The sequence below is a fragment of the Mytilus trossulus genome, chromosome 6 (assembly GCF_036588685.1).
Source record: "Mytilus trossulus isolate FHL-02 chromosome 6, PNRI_Mtr1.1.1.hap1, whole genome shotgun sequence".
NCBI lineage: Eukaryota > Metazoa > Mollusca > Bivalvia > Mytilida > Mytilidae > Mytilus > Mytilus trossulus.
The window spans coordinates 33,806,600-33,826,877 of NC_086378.1; the positions used below are offsets into that span (position 1 = coordinate 33,806,600).

The window sequence follows — 20,278 nt, forward strand, 5'->3', positions numbered from 1 at the left end:
GACGGCTTTGGTACCTTCACTGACAGCGTGCTTGGCCAATTCTCCGGGTAAGAGAAGACGGACAGCGGTCTGGATCTCCCGGGATGTGATGGTAGATCTTTTGTTGTAGTGTGCCAATCGGGAAGCCTCTGCTGCGATTCTCTCGAAGATATCGTTGACGAAGCTGTTCATGATGGACATTGCCTTTGAGGACACTCCGGTGTCGGGGTGAACTTGTCTCAAGACTTTGTAGATGTAGATAGCATAGGATTCACGTCTCTTCCTCCTCCTTTTCTTATCACCGCCGGGTCTGGCAGTCTTTGCCTTGGTGACGGCCTTCTTGGCTCCTTTAGTTCCTACTTTGGGTGGCATGTTACTGGTTTGATAATCAAATAAGTAATGGTGAAAAATTATTTTCAATTTGTTTATATACTGGGCAAAACGGATTGAAAGATTTTATTAAACGCGAACCTCGGAGAGAGCACCCATAACATGTTGAATGTTCGGTAGCCTAACTGCTCGCAGAGAGCTTCGTTCTGATTGGTGTATAATAAAAACATCGTTCAATCCGTTTAGTGGGTATATAAGCTAAATTTTGAAGAAAAATTGTATCACTTTACTCAGTGTCGATCAACCAAATAGTACAAAATGTCAGGACGAGGAAAAGGAGGAAAAGCAAAAGCAAAGGCAAAGTCTAGGTCATCCCGTGCCGGACTTCAGTTCCCAGTCGGTCGTATCCACAGACTTTTGAGGAAAGGAAACTATGCCGAGAGAGTTGGTGCCGGTGCACCAGTGTACCTCGCAGCTGTCTTAGAATACTTAGCAGCTGAAGTATTGGAGTTGGCAGGAAACGCCGCTCGTGACAACAAGAAGAGCAGAATCATTCCCCGTCATCTCCAGTTGGCCATCAGAAACGACGAAGAGTTGAACAAACTCTTGTCTGGTGTCACCATTGCCCAGGGAGGTGTTTTACCAAACATCCAGGCTGTACTTCTGCCAAAGAAGACCCAGAAAGCTGCCAAGTAAAAAGTGGATATATCGGATTACTCACTTAACAACGGCCCTTTTCAGGGCCACCAATATTTTTCAAAAAGAGTCTAAAATTGTTGTACATCTTAGTAATACTTTATTCCCCATACATAATTGAAAAAAATATATTCTACTACATAACAAATAAAAAATGTCTAAAATATAAATGTCCCTTCTTCCGTGATTCTTCTTTTCTTCTCTCTCTAACGCATCCCATTTAAGTACAGTTCTTATAGCATAACACTAAGTCTAGTAACTTTTTCAGTCTTCTTCATCAGAACATTTATTGTCGTACTTTCTGACTCTTTGAACCCACAAGTAGCTCAGTTAAATCATATAATGTTTGTCGGGGGGAAAAAAAACCACTGATAGTATTTATATTTAATACTAGTCTGCTCTCTTCTTTCTCTCTCTTGGTTATTGATGCGAGCATGCTTAGATTCATCTGAGAAGGTGTGTGGTTTTTTTTTATTATTATAATTATTTATAGTTTTTGTTAACATTATCTCTTTCGTCAACACTTTTATATATGATATGTACTTTCCATTCTTTTCCTTTTTCCATTTTTTTCAGCATCTCTCTCTCTGTCTTTCTGTCTTTATTTAGTTATTGTTTGTGTATTAAAGATGTGGAATTGATGTAAGCACACCGACAATCAGACAATGTGACAAATGTGCCCAGCCCAAATGAAAATCATACCACATCTTCTTTTTTTATATTAAATATACATAAATATGACATAATACAACAATAAAGAAACTCAGCCGATCCGCACAATGTCATGTCGGGAATGTGTAATTCCATTTGTTTCTGTTTTTTTATTTTTATTTCGCTTTGTTTGTGTTATAACTGCATTTTATTTTTATTTTTTCCTGTTTTTATTTTTCGTTCCTTTCCTTAATGTTTCTGCATGTATTTTGACCTTTTTTCATTATTATTATTTTTCTTCTTCAGATTTATCATATTGAAACCGTGACACTAATTTACTATTGTTGAGCTATGAGGGATGATCAGAAACTGTAATTATGAATGAAAAAAGGGGGCATTTTTACTGTCAGCTTGGGTTGAGCAGTTTTTCAGTAAAAAATGGATTGAAAACTGTCAAAGTCCCTTACAAATCAGTCCAATCAGATTTAAGATATGCGGACCAATCAACGCCAGCTTTATGTAAGTGGTGATCCAATCGTCACCGTGATTTCAATCCTCCCGGCAAGCACAAAAACACATTCACCGAAATTTTCAAGTATTCTTTCTGTAGCAAATCGTCCACAGAGCTAATAATCATGGCACGAACAAAGCAAACTGCACGTAAATCCACCGGAGGTAAAGCTCCAAGAAAACAACTTGCCACCAAGGCCGCCCGTAAGAGCGCACCTGCAACCGGTGGAGTCAAGAAACCACATAGATACAGGCCAGGAACAGTCGCTCTCCGAGAAATCAGGAGATACCAGAAGAGCACAGAGCTCCTCATCAGGAAACTCCCCTTCCAGAGATTAGTCCGTGAAATCGCCCAGGACTTCAAAACTGATCTCCGATTCCAGAGTTCAGCCGTCATGGCCCTACAGGAAGCCAGCGAAGCCTACTTGGTCGGTCTCTTCGAGGATACCAACTTGTGCGCAATCCACGCCAAGAGAGTAACCATCATGCCAAAGGATATCCAATTGGCCCGAAGAATCCGTGGAGAACGTGCTTAAGAAGTGTGATTTTTTCACCAAAACATAACGGCCCTTTTCAGGGCCACCAATATTTTTCAAAAAGAATCTATAAATTGTTGTACATGAAAATTAGAAACATAGCCGAACCCCTCTTTTCCCCATCTCTCTCTCTCTCTTTTATTTCTTCTTGTTGAATCCATCTATATGCAAAGCAATACATAGACAAAAAATAAATTTTATGATATATATATACACACAAGTCTCATCACAAAAAAAAGGGGGGGTGTTTGTTTATCATGGTACATGTATGTCCTTGTGTGTAGAATATTAAATAGTACATTATATAAAAAAAGATCAACATATAAATGTTTCTATCTGTACTTCTGTTCTTTTCTTTTCTTCGCTTGTTTTGTCTTGTCTTCTTTTGATGTATTATTTACACCAGTAGTCTAGACCAAAGAAAGAGAACCACCAACTGGCCAAAATATAACCTTTTTTTTTAAGTTAGAGTTTAAATATCTTGTATAATTCATTAATTTGAATATTTCTTTTAGAAAAGCTGATATTACAGGGTACTTTTATCAAAAATTTAGAGCTCTTTTTCAGTCAGAATTGTAAAGAATTTTTTTATCATGTATGTAGTAATATATTTTGTCCACTTTAGAGTCTTGTCTTGCTGCTAGTTAACAAAATCATGAAATTTCTATTTAAATTATATAATTTCGGTACGGGTCCAAGTAGTCCCCACAAAATTTCAATGTAGGAAGTCCATGTAAGCATATATCTTGCACTTATAAGCTTTTTTATATGATAAAAAGTGGTTTTCAGACTTATTATAAACTTTTCTGGCTAAAAGAAGTCTTCAGAATAGTAAGTACATGTGTGCGCATTAACATTTTTATTGGATTGGCTGATGAAATTGTCATCGTCATACTGTGGATAAATATAGAATGGCGTTTAAAAATAAAATTGAAAGGAAGATGCACACATAAGAAGTTTTACCCGCAGTCAGGGGCATCTCTTTTCTTCACTGTAATACCTAGAAAAAAAAATCTTTAATAGTAATAACAGTAACAGTTTTATTCATACATTCTCCCATTTATGATCTGAAGTACCTGCAGCAGATCGTTGATGGATGGCAAGCACAGCTTTGACAGATGATGTTGAGTTATGAAAGACAGGTAGAAAACTGCAAGCATGTAAAATCCTGTGATGTATCCAATTTCTGGATACATCAAATAGACAAATAGATAACCAGTATTCCTAGATATGTCTGTGAGGTTTATTTTTTCCCCAACTAAATTCCATTCCATTAAGTTGAAATGTGTATTGTCATTGAATGAAAATGTCTGTTCAGAGAAAGCAAATAATTATCTTTATAATTTTGACTGTCTAAAGTGATTTTCATTTATCATTTATTTATCATACTATTCTATCTTAAAATGAAAACTTTTCAACATTTGGAACTTTTTTTGTCTCCTTCAGTCATTTTTATTCCGATTGAAATAATAGTTTTTTCTTAAAAATTTACTGTCTGATATGAATTATTATATTTTTCAGACCTAGAATGAAAAAGTGGATTGAAAGTGTACACAGTTTAAGGCAGTACAGAGTTACCTCCCGGAATAAAACAACGTAAGCCAATCAGACAACAGTTAACTGAAAATGTGTGATACTTCTTTTACGGCCGCGTTGGTGATATATAAAGAGTCGCTGTTAGACGGAAAGTATTATTTAACTAATCACCACAAATAGTTAAACATGTCAGGTAGAGGAAAAGGAGGTAAAGGTCTAGGAAAAGGAGGCGCCAAGCGTCACAGGAAGGTGTTGCGTGATAACATCCAAGGTATCACCAAGCCAGCCATCCGTCGTTTAGCAAGAAGAGGTGGAGTAAAACGTATATCTGGACTCATCTATGAGGAAACCCGTGGTGTCCTTAAAGTTTTCTTGGAAAATGTCATCCGTGATGCTGTCACATACACAGAGCACGCCAAGAGGAAGACTGTCACTGCCATGGATGTTGTCTACGCTTTGAAACGTCAAGGACGTACCTTGTACGGATTCGGAGGTTAAACAGCCACCCAGCTAATATCAACAACGGCCCTTTTCAGGGCCACCAACATTTTTCAAAAAGAATCTTAGATTTGTTGTACATCGTTTTAAACAAAATCTTGAAATCAAAGCTTGCTCCCACTTCTATTCTTTTCTCTAATGTTCATGAATTTTTCAACCGTTTTTCTTGTTTTCCCTGATCCTGATCCGCAACTATTTTCTCTCTCTCGTTATACCCCCCCCCCCCCCCTTTTTTTTTTTAAATATCTGGCTTTCTTTTTAATTAACTTCCTTACTCTTACTCTTGTATTTATTTGAGAATTTATATTTCTGAAGGTTTATGAATACGTTCAAAGATCAAGTCCGTGCATTTGCCTACATGAAGAGAGAAAATTTCAAAACAAAATGCACGGACTTTTACACACAAAATCTGTAGATTCTGTTATATTCAATTATAGAGGTTTTTTTTGCGTGGTTTAAGATTAGGTAATGTTCTTGTTTCCGTGTAAAATAATTCTCGCAATATTTTTTTTCTCTCGAAAAGCAAAAGAAATCGTAAATTTATCAACTCTATTAATTGGAATGAAAGCACTGTTTTGTTCTTCATGATTTATGTATTTACGCTTTGTAGTTTTGACAGACAAATTAAATGCTACAGAATGAGTGAAATACACGTATATTTGTTATACAGATAGAAAGAAGAGAAAAGTAACCATATACTATTGAAATAGTTTGAAAGTGGTTATAGCTGGGGTTGGGATTTATAGCTTTGTTTAGAAGTTTGACATTGATGTACAACAAATGTAAATTCTTTTTGAAAAATGTTGGTGGCCCTGAAAAGGGCCGTTTGTGAAGTTATAAACTTCAGACTGTTTACTTGCTGCTGGTGTATTTAGTGACGGCTTTGGTACCTTCACTGACAGCGTGCTTGGCCAATTCTCCGGGTAAGAGAAGACGGACAGCGGTCTGGATCTCCCGGGATGTGATGGTAGATCTTTTGTTGTAGTGTGCCAATCGGGAAGCCTCTGCTGCGATTCTCTCGAAGATATCGTTGACGAAGCTGTTCATGATGGACATTGCCTTTGAGGACACTCCGGTGTCGGGGTGAACTTGTCTCAAGACTTTGTAGATGTAGATAGCATAGGATTCACGTCTCTTCCTCCTCCTTTTCTTATCACCGCCGGGTCTGGCAGTCTTTGCCTTGGTGACGGCCTTCTTGGCTCCTTTAGTTCCTACTTTGGGTGGCATGTTACTGGTTTGATAATCAAATAAGTAATGGTGAAAAATTATTTTCAATTTGTTTATATACTGGGCAAAACGGATTGAAAGATTTTATTAAACGCGAACCTCGGAGAGAGCACCCATAACATGTTGAATGTTCGGTAGCCTAACTGCTCGCAGAGAGCTTCGTTCTGATTGGTGTATAATAAAAACATCGTTCAATCCGTTTAGTGGGTATATAAGCTAAATTTTGAAGAAAAATTGTATCACTTTACTCAGTGTCGATCAACCAAATAGTACAAAATGTCAGGACGAGGAAAAGGAGGAAAAGCAAAAGCAAAGGCAAAGTCTAGGTCATCCCGTGCCGGACTTCAGTTCCCAGTCGGTCGTATCCACAGACTTTTGAGGAAAGGAAACTATGCCGAGAGAGTTGGTGCCGGTGCACCAGTGTACCTCGCAGCTGTCTTAGAATACTTAGCAGCTGAAGTATTGGAGTTGGCAGGAAACGCCGCTCGTGACAACAAGAAGAGCAGAATCATTCCCCGTCATCTCCAGTTGGCCATCAGAAACGACGAAGAGTTGAACAAACTCTTGTCTGGTGTCACCATTGCCCAGGGAGGTGTTTTACCAAACATCCAGGCTGTACTTCTGCCAAAGAAGACCCAGAAAGCTGCCAAGTAAAAAGTGGATATATCGGATTACTCACTTAACAACGGCCCTTTTCAGGGCCACCAATATTTTTCAAAAAGAGTCTAAAATTGTTGTACATCTTAGTAATACTTTATTCCCCATACATAATTGAAAAAAATATATTCTACTACATAACAAATAAAAAATGTCTAAAATATAAATGTCCCTTCTTCCGTGATTCTTCTTTTCTTCTCTCTCTAACGCATCCCATTTAAGTACAGTTCTTATAGCATAACACTAAGTCTAGTAACTTTTTCAGTCTTCTTCATCAGAACATTTATTGTCGTACTTTCTGACTCTTTGAACCCACAAGTAGCTCAGTTAAATCATATAATGTTTGTCGGGGGGAAAAAAAACCACTGATAGTATTTATATTTAATACTAGTCTGCTCTCTTCTTTCTCTCTCTTGGTTATTGATGCGAGCATGCTTAGATTCATCTGAGAAGGTGTGTGGTTTTTTTTTATTATTATAATTATTTATAGTTTTTGTTAACATTATCTCTTTCGTCAACACTTTTATATATGATATGTACTTTCCATTCTTTTCCTTTTTCCATTTTTTTCAGCATCTCTCTCTCTGTCTTTCTGTCTTTATTTAGTTATTGTTTGTGTATTAAAGATGTGGAATTGATGTAAGCACACCGACAATCAGACAATGTGACAAATGTGCCCAGCCCAAATGAAAATCATACCACATCTTCTTTTTTTATATTAAATATACATAAATATGACATAATACAACAATAAAGAAACTCAGCCGATCCGCACAATGTCATGTCGGGAATGTGTAATTCCATTTGTTTCTGTTTTTTTATTTTTATTTCGCTTTGTTTGTGTTATAACTGCATTTTATTTTTATTTTTTCCTGTTTTTATTTTTCGTTCCTTTCCTTAATGTTTCTGCATGTATTTTGACCTTTTTTCATTATTATTATTTTTCTTCTTCAGATTTATCATATTGAAACCGTGACACTAATTTACTATTGTTGAGCTATGAGGGATGATCAGAAACTGTAATTATGAATGAAAAAAGGGGGCATTTTTACTGTCAGCTTGGGTTGAGCAGTTTTTCAGTAAAAAATGGATTGAAAACTGTCAAAGTCCCTTACAAATCAGTCCAATCAGATTTAAGATATGCGGACCAATCAACGCCAGCTTTATGTAAGTGGTGATCCAATCGTCACCGTGATTTCAATCCTCCCGGCAAGCACAAAAACACATTCACCGAAATTTTCAAGTATTCTTTCTGTAGCAAATCGTCCACAGAGCTAATAATCATGGCACGAACAAAGCAAACTGCACGTAAATCCACCGGAGGTAAAGCTCCAAGAAAACAACTTGCCACCAAGGCCGCCCGTAAGAGCGCACCTGCAACCGGTGGAGTCAAGAAACCACATAGATACAGGCCAGGAACAGTCGCTCTCCGAGAAATCAGGAGATACCAGAAGAGCACAGAGCTCCTCATCAGGAAACTCCCCTTCCAGAGATTAGTCCGTGAAATCGCCCAGGACTTCAAAACTGATCTCCGATTCCAGAGTTCAGCCGTCATGGCCCTACAGGAAGCCAGCGAAGCCTACTTGGTCGGTCTCTTCGAGGATACCAACTTGTGCGCAATCCACGCCAAGAGAGTAACCATCATGCCAAAGGATATCCAATTGGCCCGAAGAATCCGTGGAGAACGTGCTTAAGAAGTGTGATTTTTTCACCAAAACATAACGGCCCTTTTCAGGGCCACCAATATTTTTCAAAAAGAATCTATAAATTGTTGTACATGAAAATTAGAAACATAGCCGAACCCCTCTTTTCCCCATCTCTCTCTCTCTCTTTTATTTCTTCTTGTTGAATCCATCTATATGCAAAGCAATACATAGACAAAAAATAAATTTTATGATATATATATACACACAAGTCTCATCACAAAAAAAAGGGGGGTGTTTGTTTATCATGGTACATGTATGTCCTTGTGTGTAGAATATTAAATAGTACATTATATAAAAAAAGATCAACATATAAATGTTTCTATCTGTACTTCTGTTCTTTTCTTTTCTTCGCTTGTTTTGTCTTGTCTTCTTTTGATGTATTATTTACACCAGTAGTCTAGACCAAAGAAAGAGAACCACCAACTGGCCAAAATATAACCTTTTTTTTTAAGTTAGAGTTTAAATATCTTGTATAATTCATTAATTTGAATATTTCTTTTAGAAAAGCTGATATTACAGGGTACTTTTATCAAAAATTTAGAGCTCTTTTTCAGTCAGAATTGTAAAGAATTTTTTTATCATGTATGTAGTAATATATTTTGTCCACTTTAGAGTCTTGTCTTGCTGCTAGTTAACAAAATCATGAAATTTCTATTTAAATTAATATAATTTCGGTACGGGTCCAAGTAGTCCCCACAAAATTTCAATGTAGGAAGTCCATGTAAGCATATATCTTGCACTTATAAGCTTTTTTATATGATAAAAAGTGGTTTTCAGACTTATTATAAACTTTTCTGGCTAAAAGAAGTCTTCAGAATAGTAAGTACATGTGTGCGCATTAACATTTTTATTGGATTGGCTGATGAAATTGTCATCGTCATACTGTGGATAAATATAGAATGGCGTTTAAAAATAAAATTGAAAGGAAGATGCACACATAAGAAGTTTTACCCGCAGTCAGGGGCATCTCTTTTCTTCACTGTAATACCTAGAAAAAAAAATCTTTAATAGTAATAACAGTAACAGTTTTATTCATACATTCTCCCATTTATGATCTGAAGTACCTGCAGCAGATCGTTGATGGATGGCAAGCACAGCTTTGACAGATGATGTTGAGTTATGAAAGACAGGTAGAAAACTGCAAGCATGTAAAATCCTGTGATGTATCCAATTTCTGGATACATCAAATAGACAAATAGATAACCAGTATTCCTAGATATGTCTGTGAGGTTTATTTTTTCCCCAACTAAATTCCATTCCATTAAGTTGAAATGTGTATTGTCATTGAATGAAAATGTCTGTTCAGAGAAAGCAAATAATTATCTTTATAATTTTGACTGTCTAAAGTGATTTTCATTTATCATTTATTTATCATACTATTCTATCTTAAAATGAAAACTTTTCAACATTTTGGAACTTTTTTTGTCTCCTTCAGTCATTTTTATTCCGATTGAAATAATAGTTTTTTCTTAAAAATTTACTGTCTGATATGAATTATTATATTTTTCAGACCTAGAATGAAAAAGTGGATTGAAAGTGTACACAGTTTAAGGCAGTACAGAGTTACCTCCCGGAATAAAACAACGTAAGCCAATCAGACAACAGTTAACTGAAAATGTGTGATACTTCTTTTACGGCCGCGTTGGTGATATATAAAGAGTCGCTGTTAGACGGAAAGTATTATTTAACTAATCACCACAAATAGTTAAACATGTCAGGTAGAGGAAAAGGAGGTAAAGGTCTAGGAAAAGGAGGCGCCAAGCGTCACAGGAAGGTGTTGCGTGATAACATCCAAGGTATCACCAAGCCAGCCATCCGTCGTTTAGCAAGAAGAGGTGGAGTAAAACGTATATCTGGACTCATCTATGAGGAAACCCGTGGTGTCCTTAAAGTTTTCTTGGAAAATGTCATCCGTGATGCTGTCACATACACAGAGCACGCCAAGAGGAAGACTGTCACTGCCATGGATGTTGTCTACGCTTTGAAACGTCAAGGACGTACCTTGTACGGATTCGGAGGTTAAACAGCCACCCAGCTAATATCAACAACGGCCCTTTTCAGGGCCACCAACATTTTTCAAAAAGAATCTTAGATTTGTTGTACATCGTTTTAAACAAAATCTTGAAATCAAAGCTTGCTCCCACTTCTATTCTTTTCTCTAATGTTCATGAATTTTTCAACCGTTTTTCTTGTTTTCCCTGATCCTGATCCGCAACTATTTTCTCTCTCTCGTTATACCCCCCCCCCCCCCCTTTTTTTTTTTAAATATCTGGCTTTCTTTTTAATTAACTTCCTTACTCTTACTCTTGTATTTATTTGAGAATTTATATTTCTGAAGGTTTATGAATACGTTCAAAGATCAAGTCCGTGCATTTGCCTACATGAAGAGAGAAAATTTCAAAACAAAATGCACGGACTTTTACACACAAAATCTGTAGATTCTGTTATATTCAATTATAGAGGTTTTTTTTGCGTGGTTTAAGATTAGGTAATGTTCTTGTTTCCGTGTAAAATAATTCTCGCAATATTTTTTTTCTCTCGAAAAGCAAAAGAAATCGTAAATTTATCAACTCTATTAATTGGAATGAAAGCACTGTTTTGTTCTTCATGATTTATGTATTTACGCTTTGTAGTTTTGACAGACAAATTAAATGCTACAGAATGAGTGAAATACACGTATATTTGTTATACAGATAGAAAGAAGAGAAAAGTAACCATATACTATTGAAATAGTTTGAAAGTGGTTATAGCTGGGGTTGGGATTTATAGCTTTGTTTAGAAGTTTGACATTGATGTACAACAAATGTAAATTCTTTTTGAAAAATGTTGGTGGCCCTGAAAAGGGCCGTTTGTGAAGTTATAAACTTCAGACTGTTTACTTGCTGCTGGTGTATTTAGTGACGGCTTTGGTACCTTCACTGACAGCGTGCTTGGCCAATTCTCCGGGTAAGAGAAGACGGACAGCGGTCTGGATCTCCCGGGATGTGATGGTAGATCTTTTGTTGTAGTGTGCCAATCGGGAAGCCTCTGCTGCGATTCTCTCGAAGATATCGTTGACGAAGCTGTTCATGATGGACATTGCCTTTGAGGACACTCCGGTGTCGGGGTGAACTTGTCTCAAGACTTTGTAGATGTAGATAGCATAGGATTCACGTCTCTTCCTCCTCCTTTTCTTATCACCGCCGGGTCTGGCAGTCTTTGCCTTGGTGACGGCCTTCTTGGCTCCTTTAGTTCCTACTTTGGGTGGCATGTTACTGGTTTGATAATCAAATAAGTAATGGTGAAAAATTATTTTCAATTTGTTTATATACTGGGCAAAACGGATTGAAAGATTTTATTAAACGCGAACCTCGGAGAGAGCACCCATAACATGTTGAATGTTCGGTAGCCTAACTGCTCGCAGAGAGCTTCGTTCTGATTGGTGTATAATAAAAACATCGTTCAATCCGTTTAGTGGGTATATAAGCTAAATTTTGAAGAAAAATTGTATCACTTTACTCAGTGTCGATCAACCAAATAGTACAAAATGTCAGGACGAGGAAAAGGAGGAAAAGCAAAAGCAAAGGCAAAGTCTAGGTCATCCCGTGCCGGACTTCAGTTCCCAGTCGGTCGTATCCACAGACTTTTGAGGAAAGGAAACTATGCCGAGAGAGTTGGTGCCGGTGCACCAGTGTACCTCGCAGCTGTCTTAGAATACTTAGCAGCTGAAGTATTGGAGTTGGCAGGAAACGCCGCTCGTGACAACAAGAAGAGCAGAATCATTCCCCGTCATCTCCAGTTGGCCATCAGAAACGACGAAGAGTTGAACAAACTCTTGTCTGGTGTCACCATTGCCCAGGGAGGTGTTTTACCAAACATCCAGGCTGTACTTCTGCCAAAGAAGACCCAGAAAGCTGCCAAGTAAAAAGTGGATATATCGGATTACTCACTTAACAACGGCCCTTTTCAGGGCCACCAATATTTTTCAAAAAGAGTCTAAAATTGTTGTACATCTTAGTAATACTTTATTCCCCATACATAATTGAAAAAAATATATTCTACTACATAACAAATAAAAAATGTCTAAAATATAAATGTCCCTTCTTCCGTGATTCTTCTTTTCTTCTCTCTCTAACGCATCCCATTTAAGTACAGTTCTTATAGCATAACACTAAGTCTAGTAACTTTTTCAGTCTTCTTCATCAGAACATTTATTGTCGTACTTTCTGACTCTTTGAACCCACAAGTAGCTCAGTTAAATCATATAATGTTTGTCGGGGGGAAAAAAAACCACTGATAGTATTTATATTTAATACTAGTCTGCTCTCTTCTTTCTCTCTCTTGGTTATTGATGCGAGCATGCTTAGATTCATCTGAGAAGGTGTGTGGTTTTTTTTTATTATTATAATTATTTATAGTTTTTGTTAACATTATCTCTTTCGTCAACACTTTTATATATGATATGTACTTTCCATTCTTTTCCTTTTTCCATTTTTTTCAGCATCTCTCTCTGTCTTTCTGTCTTTATTTAGTTATTGTTTGTGTATTAAAGATGTGGAATTGATGTAAGCACACCGACAATCAGACAATGTGACAAATGTGCCCAGCCCAAATGAAAATCATACCACATCTTCTTTTTTTATATTAAATATACATAAATATGACATAATACAACAATAAAGAAACTCAGCCGATCCGCACAATGTCATGTCGGGAATGTGTAATTCCATTTGTTTCTGTTTTTTTATTTTTATTTCGCTTTGTTTGTGTTATAACTGCATTTTATTTTTATTTTTTCCTGTTTTTATTTTTCGTTCCTTTCCTTAATGTTTCTGCATGTATTTTGACCTTTTTTCATTATTATTATTTTTCTTCTTCAGATTTATCATATTGAAACCGTGACACTAATTTACTATTGTTGAGCTATGAGGGATGATCAGAAACTGTAATTATGAATGAAAAAAGGGGGCATTTTTACTGTCAGCTTGGGTTGAGCAGTTTTTCAGTAAAAAATGGATTGAAAACTGTCAAAGTCCCTTACAAATCAGTCCAATCAGATTTAAGATATGCGGACCAATCAACGCCAGCTTTATGTAAGTGGTGATCCAATCGTCACCGTGATTTCAATCCTCCCGGCAAGCACAAAAACACATTCACCGAAATTTTCAAGTATTCTTTCTGTAGCAAATCGTCCACAGAGCTAATAATCATGGCACGAACAAAGCAAACTGCACGTAAATCCACCGGAGGTAAAGCTCCAAGAAAACAACTTGCCACCAAGGCCGCCCGTAAGAGCGCACCTGCAACCGGTGGAGTCAAGAAACCACATAGATACAGGCCAGGAACAGTCGCTCTCCGAGAAATCAGGAGATACCAGAAGAGCACAGAGCTCCTCATCAGGAAACTCCCCTTCCAGAGATTAGTCCGTGAAATCGCCCAGGACTTCAAAACTGATCTCCGATTCCAGAGTTCAGCCGTCATGGCCCTACAGGAAGCCAGCGAAGCCTACTTGGTCGGTCTCTTCGAGGATACCAACTTGTGCGCAATCCACGCCAAGAGAGTAACCATCATGCCAAAGGATATCCAATTGGCCCGAAGAATCCGTGGAGAACGTGCTTAAGAAGTGTGATTTTTTCACCAAAACATAACGGCCCTTTTCAGGGCCACCAATATTTTTCAAAAAGAATCTATAAATTGTTGTACATGAAAATTAGAAACATAGCCGAACCCCTCTTTTCCCCATCTCTCTCTCTCTCTTTTATTTCTTCTTGTTGAATCCATCTATATGCAAAGCAATACATAGACAAAAAATAAATTTTATGATATATATATACACACAAGTCTCATCACAAAAAAAAGGGGGGTGTTTGTTTATCATGGTACATGTATGTCCTTGTGTGTAGAATATTAAATAGTACATTATATAAAAAAAGATCAACATATAAATGTTTCTATCTGTACTTCTGTTCTTTTCTTTTCTTCGCTTGTTTTGTCTTGTCTTCTTTTGATGTATTATTTACACCAGTAGTCTAGACCAAAGAAAGAGAACCACCAACTGGCCAAAATATAACCTTTTTTTTTAAGTTAGAGTTTAAATATCTTGTATAATTCATTAATTTGAATATTTCTTTTAGAAAAGCTGATATTACAGGGTACTTTTATCAAAAATTTAGAGCTCTTTTTCAGTCAGAATTGTAAAGAATTTTTTTATCATGTATGTAGTAATATATTTTGTCCACTTTAGAGTCTTGTCTTGCTGCTAGTTAACAAAATCATGAAATTTCTATTTAAATTAATATAATTTCGGTACGGGTCCAAGTAGTCCCCACAAAATTTCAATGTAGGAAGTCCATGTAAGCATATATCTTGCACTTATAAGCTTTTTTATATGATAAAAAGTGGTTTTCAGACTTATTATAAACTTTTCTGGCTAAAAGAAGTCTTCAGAATAGTAAGTACATGTGTGCGCATTAACATTTTTATTGGATTGGCTGATGAAATTGTCATCGTCATACTGTGGATAAATATAGAATGGCGTTTAAAAATAAAATTGAAAGGAAGATGCACACATAAGAAGTTTTACCCGCAGTCAGGGGCATCTCTTTTCTTCACTGTAATACCTAGAAAAAAAAATCTTTAATAGTAATAACAGTAACAGTTTTATTCATACATTCTCCCATTTATGATCTGAAGTACCTGCAGCAGATCGTTGATGGATGGCAAGCACAGCTTTGACAGATGATGTTGAGTTATGAAAGACAGGTAGAAAACTGCAAGCATGTAAAATCCTGTGATGTATCCAATTTCTGGATACATCAAATAGACAAATAGATAACCAGTATTCCTAGATATGTCTGTGAGGTTTATTTTTTCCCCAACTAAATTCCATTCCATTAAGTTGAAATGTGTATTGTCATTGAATGAAAATGTCTGTTCAGAGAAAGCAAATAATTATCTTTATAATTTTGACTGTCTAAAGTGATTTTCATTTATCATTTATTTATCATACTATTCTATCTTAAAATGAAAACTTTTCAACATTTTGGAACTTTTTTTGTCTCCTTCAGTCATTTTTATTCCGATTGAAATAATAGTTTTTTCTTAAAAATTTACTGTCTGATATGAATTATTATATTTTTCAGACCTAGAATGAAAAAGTGGATTGAAAGTGTACACAGTTTAAGGCAGTACAGAGTTACCTCCCGGAATAAAACAACGTAAGCCAATCAGACAACAGTTAACTGAAAATGTGTGATACTTCTTTTACGGCCGCGTTGGTGATATATAAAGAGTCGCTGTTAGACGGAAAGTATTATTTAACTAATCACCACAAATAGTTAAACATGTCAGGTAGAGGAAAAGGAGGTAAAGGTCTAGGAAAAGGAGGCGCCAAGCGTCACAGGAAGGTGTTGCGTGATAACATCCAAGGTATCACCAAGCCAGCCATCCGTCGTTTAGCAAGAAGAGGTGGAGTAAAACGTATATCTGGACTCATCTATGAGGAAACCCGTGGTGTCCTTAAAGTTTTCTTGGAAAATGTCATCCGTGATGCTGTCACATACACAGAGCACGCCAAGAGGAAGACTGTCACTGCCATGGATGTTGTCTACGCTTTGAAACGTCAAGGACGTACCTTGTACGGATTCGGAGGTTAAACAGCCACCCAGCTAATATCAACAACGGCCCTTTTCAGGGCCACCAACATTTTTCAAAAAGAATCTTAGATTTGTTGTACATCGTTTTAAACAAAATCTTGAAATCAAAGCTTGCTCCCACTTCTATTCTTTTCTCTAATGTTCATGAATTTTTCAACCGTTTTTCTTGTTTTCCCTGATCCTGATCCGCAACTATTTTCTCTCTCTCGTTATACCCCCCCCCCCCCCCCTTTTTTTTTTTAAATATCTGGCTTTCTTTTTAATTAACTTCCTTACTCTTACTCTTGTATTTATTTGAGAATTTATATTTCTGAAGGTTTATGAATACGTTCAAAGATCAAGTCCGTGCATTTGCCTACATGAAGAGAGAAAATTTCAAAACAAAATGCACGGACTTTTACACACAAAATCTGTAGATTCTGTTATATTCAATTATAGAGGTTTTTTTTGCGTGGTTTAAGATTAGGTAATGTTCTTGTTTCCGTGTAAAATAATTCTCGCAATATTTTTTTTCTCTCGAAAAGCAAAAGAAATCGTAAATTTATCAACTCTATTAATTGGAATGAAAGCACTGTTTTGTTCTTCATGATTTATGTATTTACGCTTTGTAGTTTTGACAGACAAATTAAATGCTACAGAATGAGTGAAATACACGTATATTTGTTATACAGATAGAAAGAAGAGAAAAGTAACCATATACTATTGAAATAGTTTGAAAGTGGTTATAGCTGGGGTTGGGATTTATAGCTTTGTTTAGAAGTTTGACATTGATGTACAACAAATGTAAATTCTTTTTGAAAAATGTTGGTGGCCCTGAAAAGGGCCGTTTGTGAAGTTATAAACTTCAGACTGTTTACTTGCTGCTGGTGTATTTAGTGACGGCTTTGGTACCTTCACTGACAGCGTGCTTGGCCAATTCTCCGGGTAAGAGAAGACGGACAGCGGTCTGGATCTCCCGGGATGTGATGGTAGATCTTTTGTTGTAGTGTGCCAATCGGGAAGCCTCTGCTGCGATTCTCTCGAAGATATCGTTGACGAAGCTGTTCATGATGGACATTGCCTTTGAGGACACTCCGGTGTCGGGGTGAACTTGTCTCAAGACTTTGTAGATGTAGATAGCATAGGATTCACGTCTCTTCCTCCTCCTTTTCTTATCACCGCCGGGTCTGGCAGTCTTTGCCTTGGTGACGGCCTTCTTGGCTCCTTTAGTTCCTACTTTGGGTGGCATGTTACTGGTTTGATAATCAAATAAGTAATGGTGAAAAATTATTTTCAATTTGTTTATATACTGGGCAAAACGGATTGAAAGATTTTATTAAACGCGAACCTCGGAGAGAGCACCCATAACATGTTGAATGTTCGGTAGCCTAACTGCTCGCAGAGAGCTTCGTTCTGATTGGTGTATAATAAAAACATCGTTCAATCCGTTTAGTGGGTATATAAGCTAAATTTTGAAGAAAAATTGTATCACTTTACTCAGTGTCGATCAACCAAATAGTACAAAATGTCAGGACGAGGAAAAGGAGGAAAAGCAAAAGCAAAGGCAAAGTCTAGGTCATCCCGTGCCGGACTTCAGTTCCCAGTCGGTCGTATCCACAGACTTTTGAGGAAAGGAAACTATGCCGAGAGAGTTGGTGCCGGTGCACCAGTGTACCTCGCAGCTGTCTTAGAATACTTAGCAGCTGAAGTATTGGAGTTGGCAGGAAACGCCGCTCGTGACAACAAGAAGAGCAGAATCATTCCCCGTCATCTCCAGTTGGCCATCAGAAACGACGAAGAGTTGAACAAACTCTTGTCTGGTGTCACCATTGCCCAGGGAGGTGTTTTACCAAACATCCAGGCTGTACTTCTGCCAAAGAAGACCCAGAAAGCTGCCAAGTAAAAAGTGGATATATCGGATTACTCACTTAACAACGGCCCTTTTCAGGGCCACCAATATTTTTCAAAAAGAGTCTAAAATTGTTGTACATCTTAGTAATACTTTATTCCCCATACATAATTGAAAAAAATATATTCTACTACATAACAAATAAAAAATGTCTAAAATATAAATGTCCCTTCTTCCGTGATTCTTCTTTTCTTCTCTCTCTAACGCATCCCATTTAAGTACAGTTCTTATAGCATAACACTAAGTCTAGTAACTTTTTCAGTCTTCTTCATCAGAACATTTATTGTCGTACTTTCTGACTCTTTGAACCCACAAGTAGCTCAGTTAAATCATATAATGTTTGTCGGGGGGAAAAAAAACCACTGATAGTATTTATATTTAATACTAGTCTGCTCTCTTCTTTCTCTCTCTTGGTTATTGATGCGAGCATGCTTAGATTCATCTGAGAAGGTGTGTGGTTTTTTTTTATTATTATAATTATTTATAGTTTTTGTTAACATTATCTCTTTCGTCAACACTTTTATATATGATATGTACTTTCCATTCTTTTCCTTTTTCCATTTTTTTCAGCATCTCTCTCTCTGTCTTTCTGTCTTTATTTAGTTATTGTTTGTGTATTAAAGATGTGGAATTGATGTAAGCACACCGACAATCAGACAATGTGACAAATGTGCCCAGCCCAAATGAAAATCATACCACATCTTCTTTTTTTATATTAAATATACATAAATATGACATAATACAACAATAAAGAAACTCAGCCGATCCGCACAATGTCATGTCGGGAATGTGTAATTCCATTTGTTTCTGTTTTTTTATTTTTATTTCGCTTTGTTTGTGTTATAACTGCATTTTATTTTTATTTTTTCCTGTTTTTATTTTTCGTTCCTTTCCTTAATGTTTCTGCATGTATTTTGACCTTTTTTCATTATTATTATTTTTCTTCTTCAGATTTATCATATTGAAACCGTGACACTAATTTACTATTGTTGAGCTATGAGGGATGATCAGAAACTGTAATTATGAATGAAAAAAGGGGGCATTTTTACTGTCAGCTTGGGTTGAGCAGTTTTTCAGTAAAAAATGGATTGAAAACTGTCAAAGTCCCTTACAAATCAGTCCAATCAGATTTAAGATATGCGGACCAATCAACGCCAGCTTTATGTAAGTGGTGATCCAATCGTCACCGTGATTTCAATCCTCCCGGCAAGCACAAAAACACATTCACCGAAATTTTCAAGTATTCTTTCTGTAGCAAATCGTCCACAGAGCTAATAATCATGGCACGAACAAAGCAAACTGCACGTAAATCCACCGGAGGTAAAGCTCCAAGAAAACAACTTGCCACCAAGGCCGCCCGTAAGAGCGCACCTGCAACCGGTGGAGTCAAGAAACCACATAGATACAGGCCAGGAACAGTCGCTCTCCGAGAAATCAGGAGATACCAGAAGAGCACAGAGCTCCTCATCAGGAAACTCCCCTTCCAGAGATTAGTCCGTGAAATCGCCCAGGACTTCAAAACTGATCTCCGATTCCAGAGTTCAGCCGTCATGGCCCTACAGGAAGCCAGCGAAGCCTACTTGGTCGGTCTCTTCGAGGATACCAACTTGTGCGCAATCCACGCCAAGAGAGTAACCATCATGCCAAAGGATATCCAATTGGCCCGAAGAATCCGTGGAGAACGTGCTTAAGAAGTGTGATTTTTTCACCAAAACATAACGGCCCTTTTCAGGGCCACCAATATTTTTCAAAAAGAATCTATAAATTGTTGTACATGAAAATTAGAAACATAGCCGAACCCCTCTTTTCCCCATCTCTCTCTCTCTCTTTTATTTCTTCTTGTTGAATCCATCTATATGCAAAGCAATACATAGACAAAAAATAAATTTTATGATATATATATACACACAAGTCTCATCACAAAAAAAAGGGGGGTGTTTGTTTATCATGGTACATGTATGTCCTTGTGTGTAGAATATTAAATAGTACATTATATAAAAAAAGATCAACATATAAATGTTTCTATCTGTACTTCTGTTCTTTTCTTTTCTTCGCTTGTTTTGTCTTGTCTTCTTTTGATGTATTATTTACACCAGTAGTCTAGACCAAAGAAAGAGAACCACCAACTGGCCAAAATATAACCTTTTTTTTTAAGTTAGAGTTTAAATATCTTGTATAATTCATTAATTTGAATATTTCTTTTAGAAAAGCTGATATTACAGGGTACTTTTATCAAAAATTTAGAGCTCTTTTTCAGTCAGAATTGTAAAGAATTTTTTTATCATGTATGTAGTAATATATTTTGTCCACTTTAGAGTCTTGTCTTGCTGCTAGTTAACAAAATCATGAAATTTCTATTTAAATTAATATAATTTCGGTACGGGTCCAAGTAGTCCCCACAAAATTTCAATGTAGGAAGTCCATGTAAGC

At 36.7% G+C, this 20,278-nt stretch overlaps 11 protein-coding genes across 11 annotated transcripts in view; 9 read left to right on the forward strand and 2 right to left on the reverse strand.

Annotated features, from left to right (window-relative positions):
* Positions 1 to 2,702, forward strand: part of LOC134722549 (uncharacterized) — a 3,786-nt gene extending 1,084 nt beyond the window's left edge. The window contains exons 2-3 of the mRNA XM_063586170.1: positions 635 to 1,001; positions 2,267 to 2,702. Of these exons, the coding sequence (XP_063442240.1) occupies positions 635 to 1,001; positions 2,267 to 2,702 (803 nt within the window). The remainder of the gene's footprint in view (positions 1 to 634; positions 1,002 to 2,266) is intronic.
* Positions 628 to 1,150, forward strand: LOC134721174 (histone H2A). Its single transcript, XM_063583978.1, has one exon. The coding sequence runs from the start codon at positions 628 to 630 to the stop codon at positions 1,003 to 1,005; it is 378 nt and encodes a 125-aa protein (XP_063440048.1). The 3' UTR covers positions 1,006 to 1,150.
* Positions 2,703 to 4,424: 1,722 nt separating the features above from the next.
* On the forward strand, positions 4,425 to 4,736 carry LOC134722550 (histone H4). Its single transcript, XM_063586171.1, has one exon. It carries the CDS (start codon positions 4,425 to 4,427, stop codon positions 4,734 to 4,736), a length of 312 nt encoding a protein of 103 aa, XP_063442241.1.
* An 852-nt stretch (positions 4,737 to 5,588) lies between these two features.
* On the reverse strand, positions 5,589 to 5,963 carry LOC134722551 (histone H2B-like). Its single transcript, XM_063586173.1, has one exon. The coding sequence runs from the start codon at positions 5,961 to 5,963 to the stop codon at positions 5,589 to 5,591; it is 375 nt and encodes a 124-aa protein (XP_063442243.1).
* A 276-nt stretch (positions 5,964 to 6,239) lies between these two features.
* Positions 6,240 to 6,762, forward strand: LOC134721175 (histone H2A). The gene has a single exon (XM_063583980.1). It carries the CDS (start codon positions 6,240 to 6,242, stop codon positions 6,615 to 6,617), a length of 378 nt encoding a protein of 125 aa, XP_063440050.1. The 3' UTR covers positions 6,618 to 6,762.
* A 1,125-nt stretch (positions 6,763 to 7,887) lies between these two features.
* Positions 7,888 to 13,925, forward strand: LOC134722552 (uncharacterized). Its single transcript, XM_063586174.1, has 4 exons — positions 7,888 to 8,306; positions 10,045 to 10,344; positions 11,860 to 12,226; positions 13,490 to 13,925. Exons 1-4 carry the CDS (start codon positions 7,904 to 7,906, stop codon positions 13,923 to 13,925), a joined length of 1,506 nt encoding a protein of 501 aa, XP_063442244.1. The 5' UTR covers positions 7,888 to 7,903.
* On the forward strand, positions 11,853 to 12,375 carry LOC134721172 (histone H2A). Its single transcript, XM_063583976.1, has one exon. It carries the CDS (start codon positions 11,853 to 11,855, stop codon positions 12,228 to 12,230), a length of 378 nt encoding a protein of 125 aa, XP_063440046.1. The 3' UTR covers positions 12,231 to 12,375.
* A 1,723-nt stretch (positions 13,926 to 15,648) lies between the features above and the next one.
* LOC134722553 (histone H4) lies at positions 15,649 to 15,960 on the forward strand. The gene has a single exon (XM_063586175.1). It carries the CDS (start codon positions 15,649 to 15,651, stop codon positions 15,958 to 15,960), a length of 312 nt encoding a protein of 103 aa, XP_063442245.1.
* An 853-nt stretch (positions 15,961 to 16,813) lies between these two features.
* Positions 16,814 to 17,188, reverse strand: LOC134722554 (histone H2B-like). The gene has a single exon (XM_063586176.1). The coding sequence runs from the start codon at positions 17,186 to 17,188 to the stop codon at positions 16,814 to 16,816; it is 375 nt and encodes a 124-aa protein (XP_063442246.1).
* Positions 17,189 to 17,464: 276 nt separating this feature from the next.
* Positions 17,465 to 17,987, forward strand: LOC134721173 (histone H2A). The gene has a single exon (XM_063583977.1). The coding sequence runs from the start codon at positions 17,465 to 17,467 to the stop codon at positions 17,840 to 17,842; it is 378 nt and encodes a 125-aa protein (XP_063440047.1). The 3' UTR covers positions 17,843 to 17,987.
* A 1,125-nt stretch (positions 17,988 to 19,112) lies between these two features.
* LOC134722555 (histone H3) lies at positions 19,113 to 19,539 on the forward strand. Its single transcript, XM_063586177.1, has one exon. It carries the CDS (start codon positions 19,129 to 19,131, stop codon positions 19,537 to 19,539), a length of 411 nt encoding a protein of 136 aa, XP_063442247.1. The 5' UTR covers positions 19,113 to 19,128.
* Positions 19,540 to 20,278: the final 739 nt, after the last annotated feature.

What these genes read in the sequence shown, in the direction of transcription:
- LOC134721173 (XM_063583977.1), top strand. Translation starts at nt 17,465, where the DNA reads ATGTCAGGACGAGGAAAAGGAGGAAAAGCAAAAGCAAAGGCAAAGTCT.
- LOC134722555 (XM_063586177.1), top strand. Translation starts at nt 19,129, where the DNA reads ATGGCACGAACAAAGCAAACTGCACGTAAATCCACCGGAGGTAAAGCT.
- LOC134722551 (XM_063586173.1), bottom strand. Translation starts at nt 5,963, where the DNA reads ATGCCACCCAAAGTAGGAACTAAAGGAGCCAAGAAGGCCGTCACCAAG.
- LOC134722553 (XM_063586175.1), top strand. Translation starts at nt 15,649, where the DNA reads ATGTCAGGTAGAGGAAAAGGAGGTAAAGGTCTAGGAAAAGGAGGCGCC.
- LOC134721174 (XM_063583978.1), top strand. Translation starts at nt 628, where the DNA reads ATGTCAGGACGAGGAAAAGGAGGAAAAGCAAAAGCAAAGGCAAAGTCT.
- LOC134722550 (XM_063586171.1), top strand. Translation starts at nt 4,425, where the DNA reads ATGTCAGGTAGAGGAAAAGGAGGTAAAGGTCTAGGAAAAGGAGGCGCC.
- LOC134722552 (XM_063586174.1), top strand. Translation starts at nt 7,904, where the DNA reads ATGGCACGAACAAAGCAAACTGCACGTAAATCCACCGGAGGTAAAGCT. An exon ending in CCGAAGAATCCGTGGAGAAC is followed by an intron (nt 8,307 to 10,044) that starts GTGCTTAAGAAG and finishes TAAACATGTCAG; the next exon opens with GTAGAGGAAAAGGAGGTAAA. An exon ending in TACCTTGTACGGATTCGGAG is followed by an intron (nt 10,345 to 11,859) that starts GTTAAACAGCCA and finishes ACAAAATGTCAG; the next exon opens with GACGAGGAAAAGGAGGAAAA.
- LOC134722554 (XM_063586176.1), bottom strand. Translation starts at nt 17,188, where the DNA reads ATGCCACCCAAAGTAGGAACTAAAGGAGCCAAGAAGGCCGTCACCAAG.
- LOC134721172 (XM_063583976.1), top strand. Translation starts at nt 11,853, where the DNA reads ATGTCAGGACGAGGAAAAGGAGGAAAAGCAAAAGCAAAGGCAAAGTCT.
- LOC134721175 (XM_063583980.1), top strand. Translation starts at nt 6,240, where the DNA reads ATGTCAGGACGAGGAAAAGGAGGAAAAGCAAAAGCAAAGGCAAAGTCT.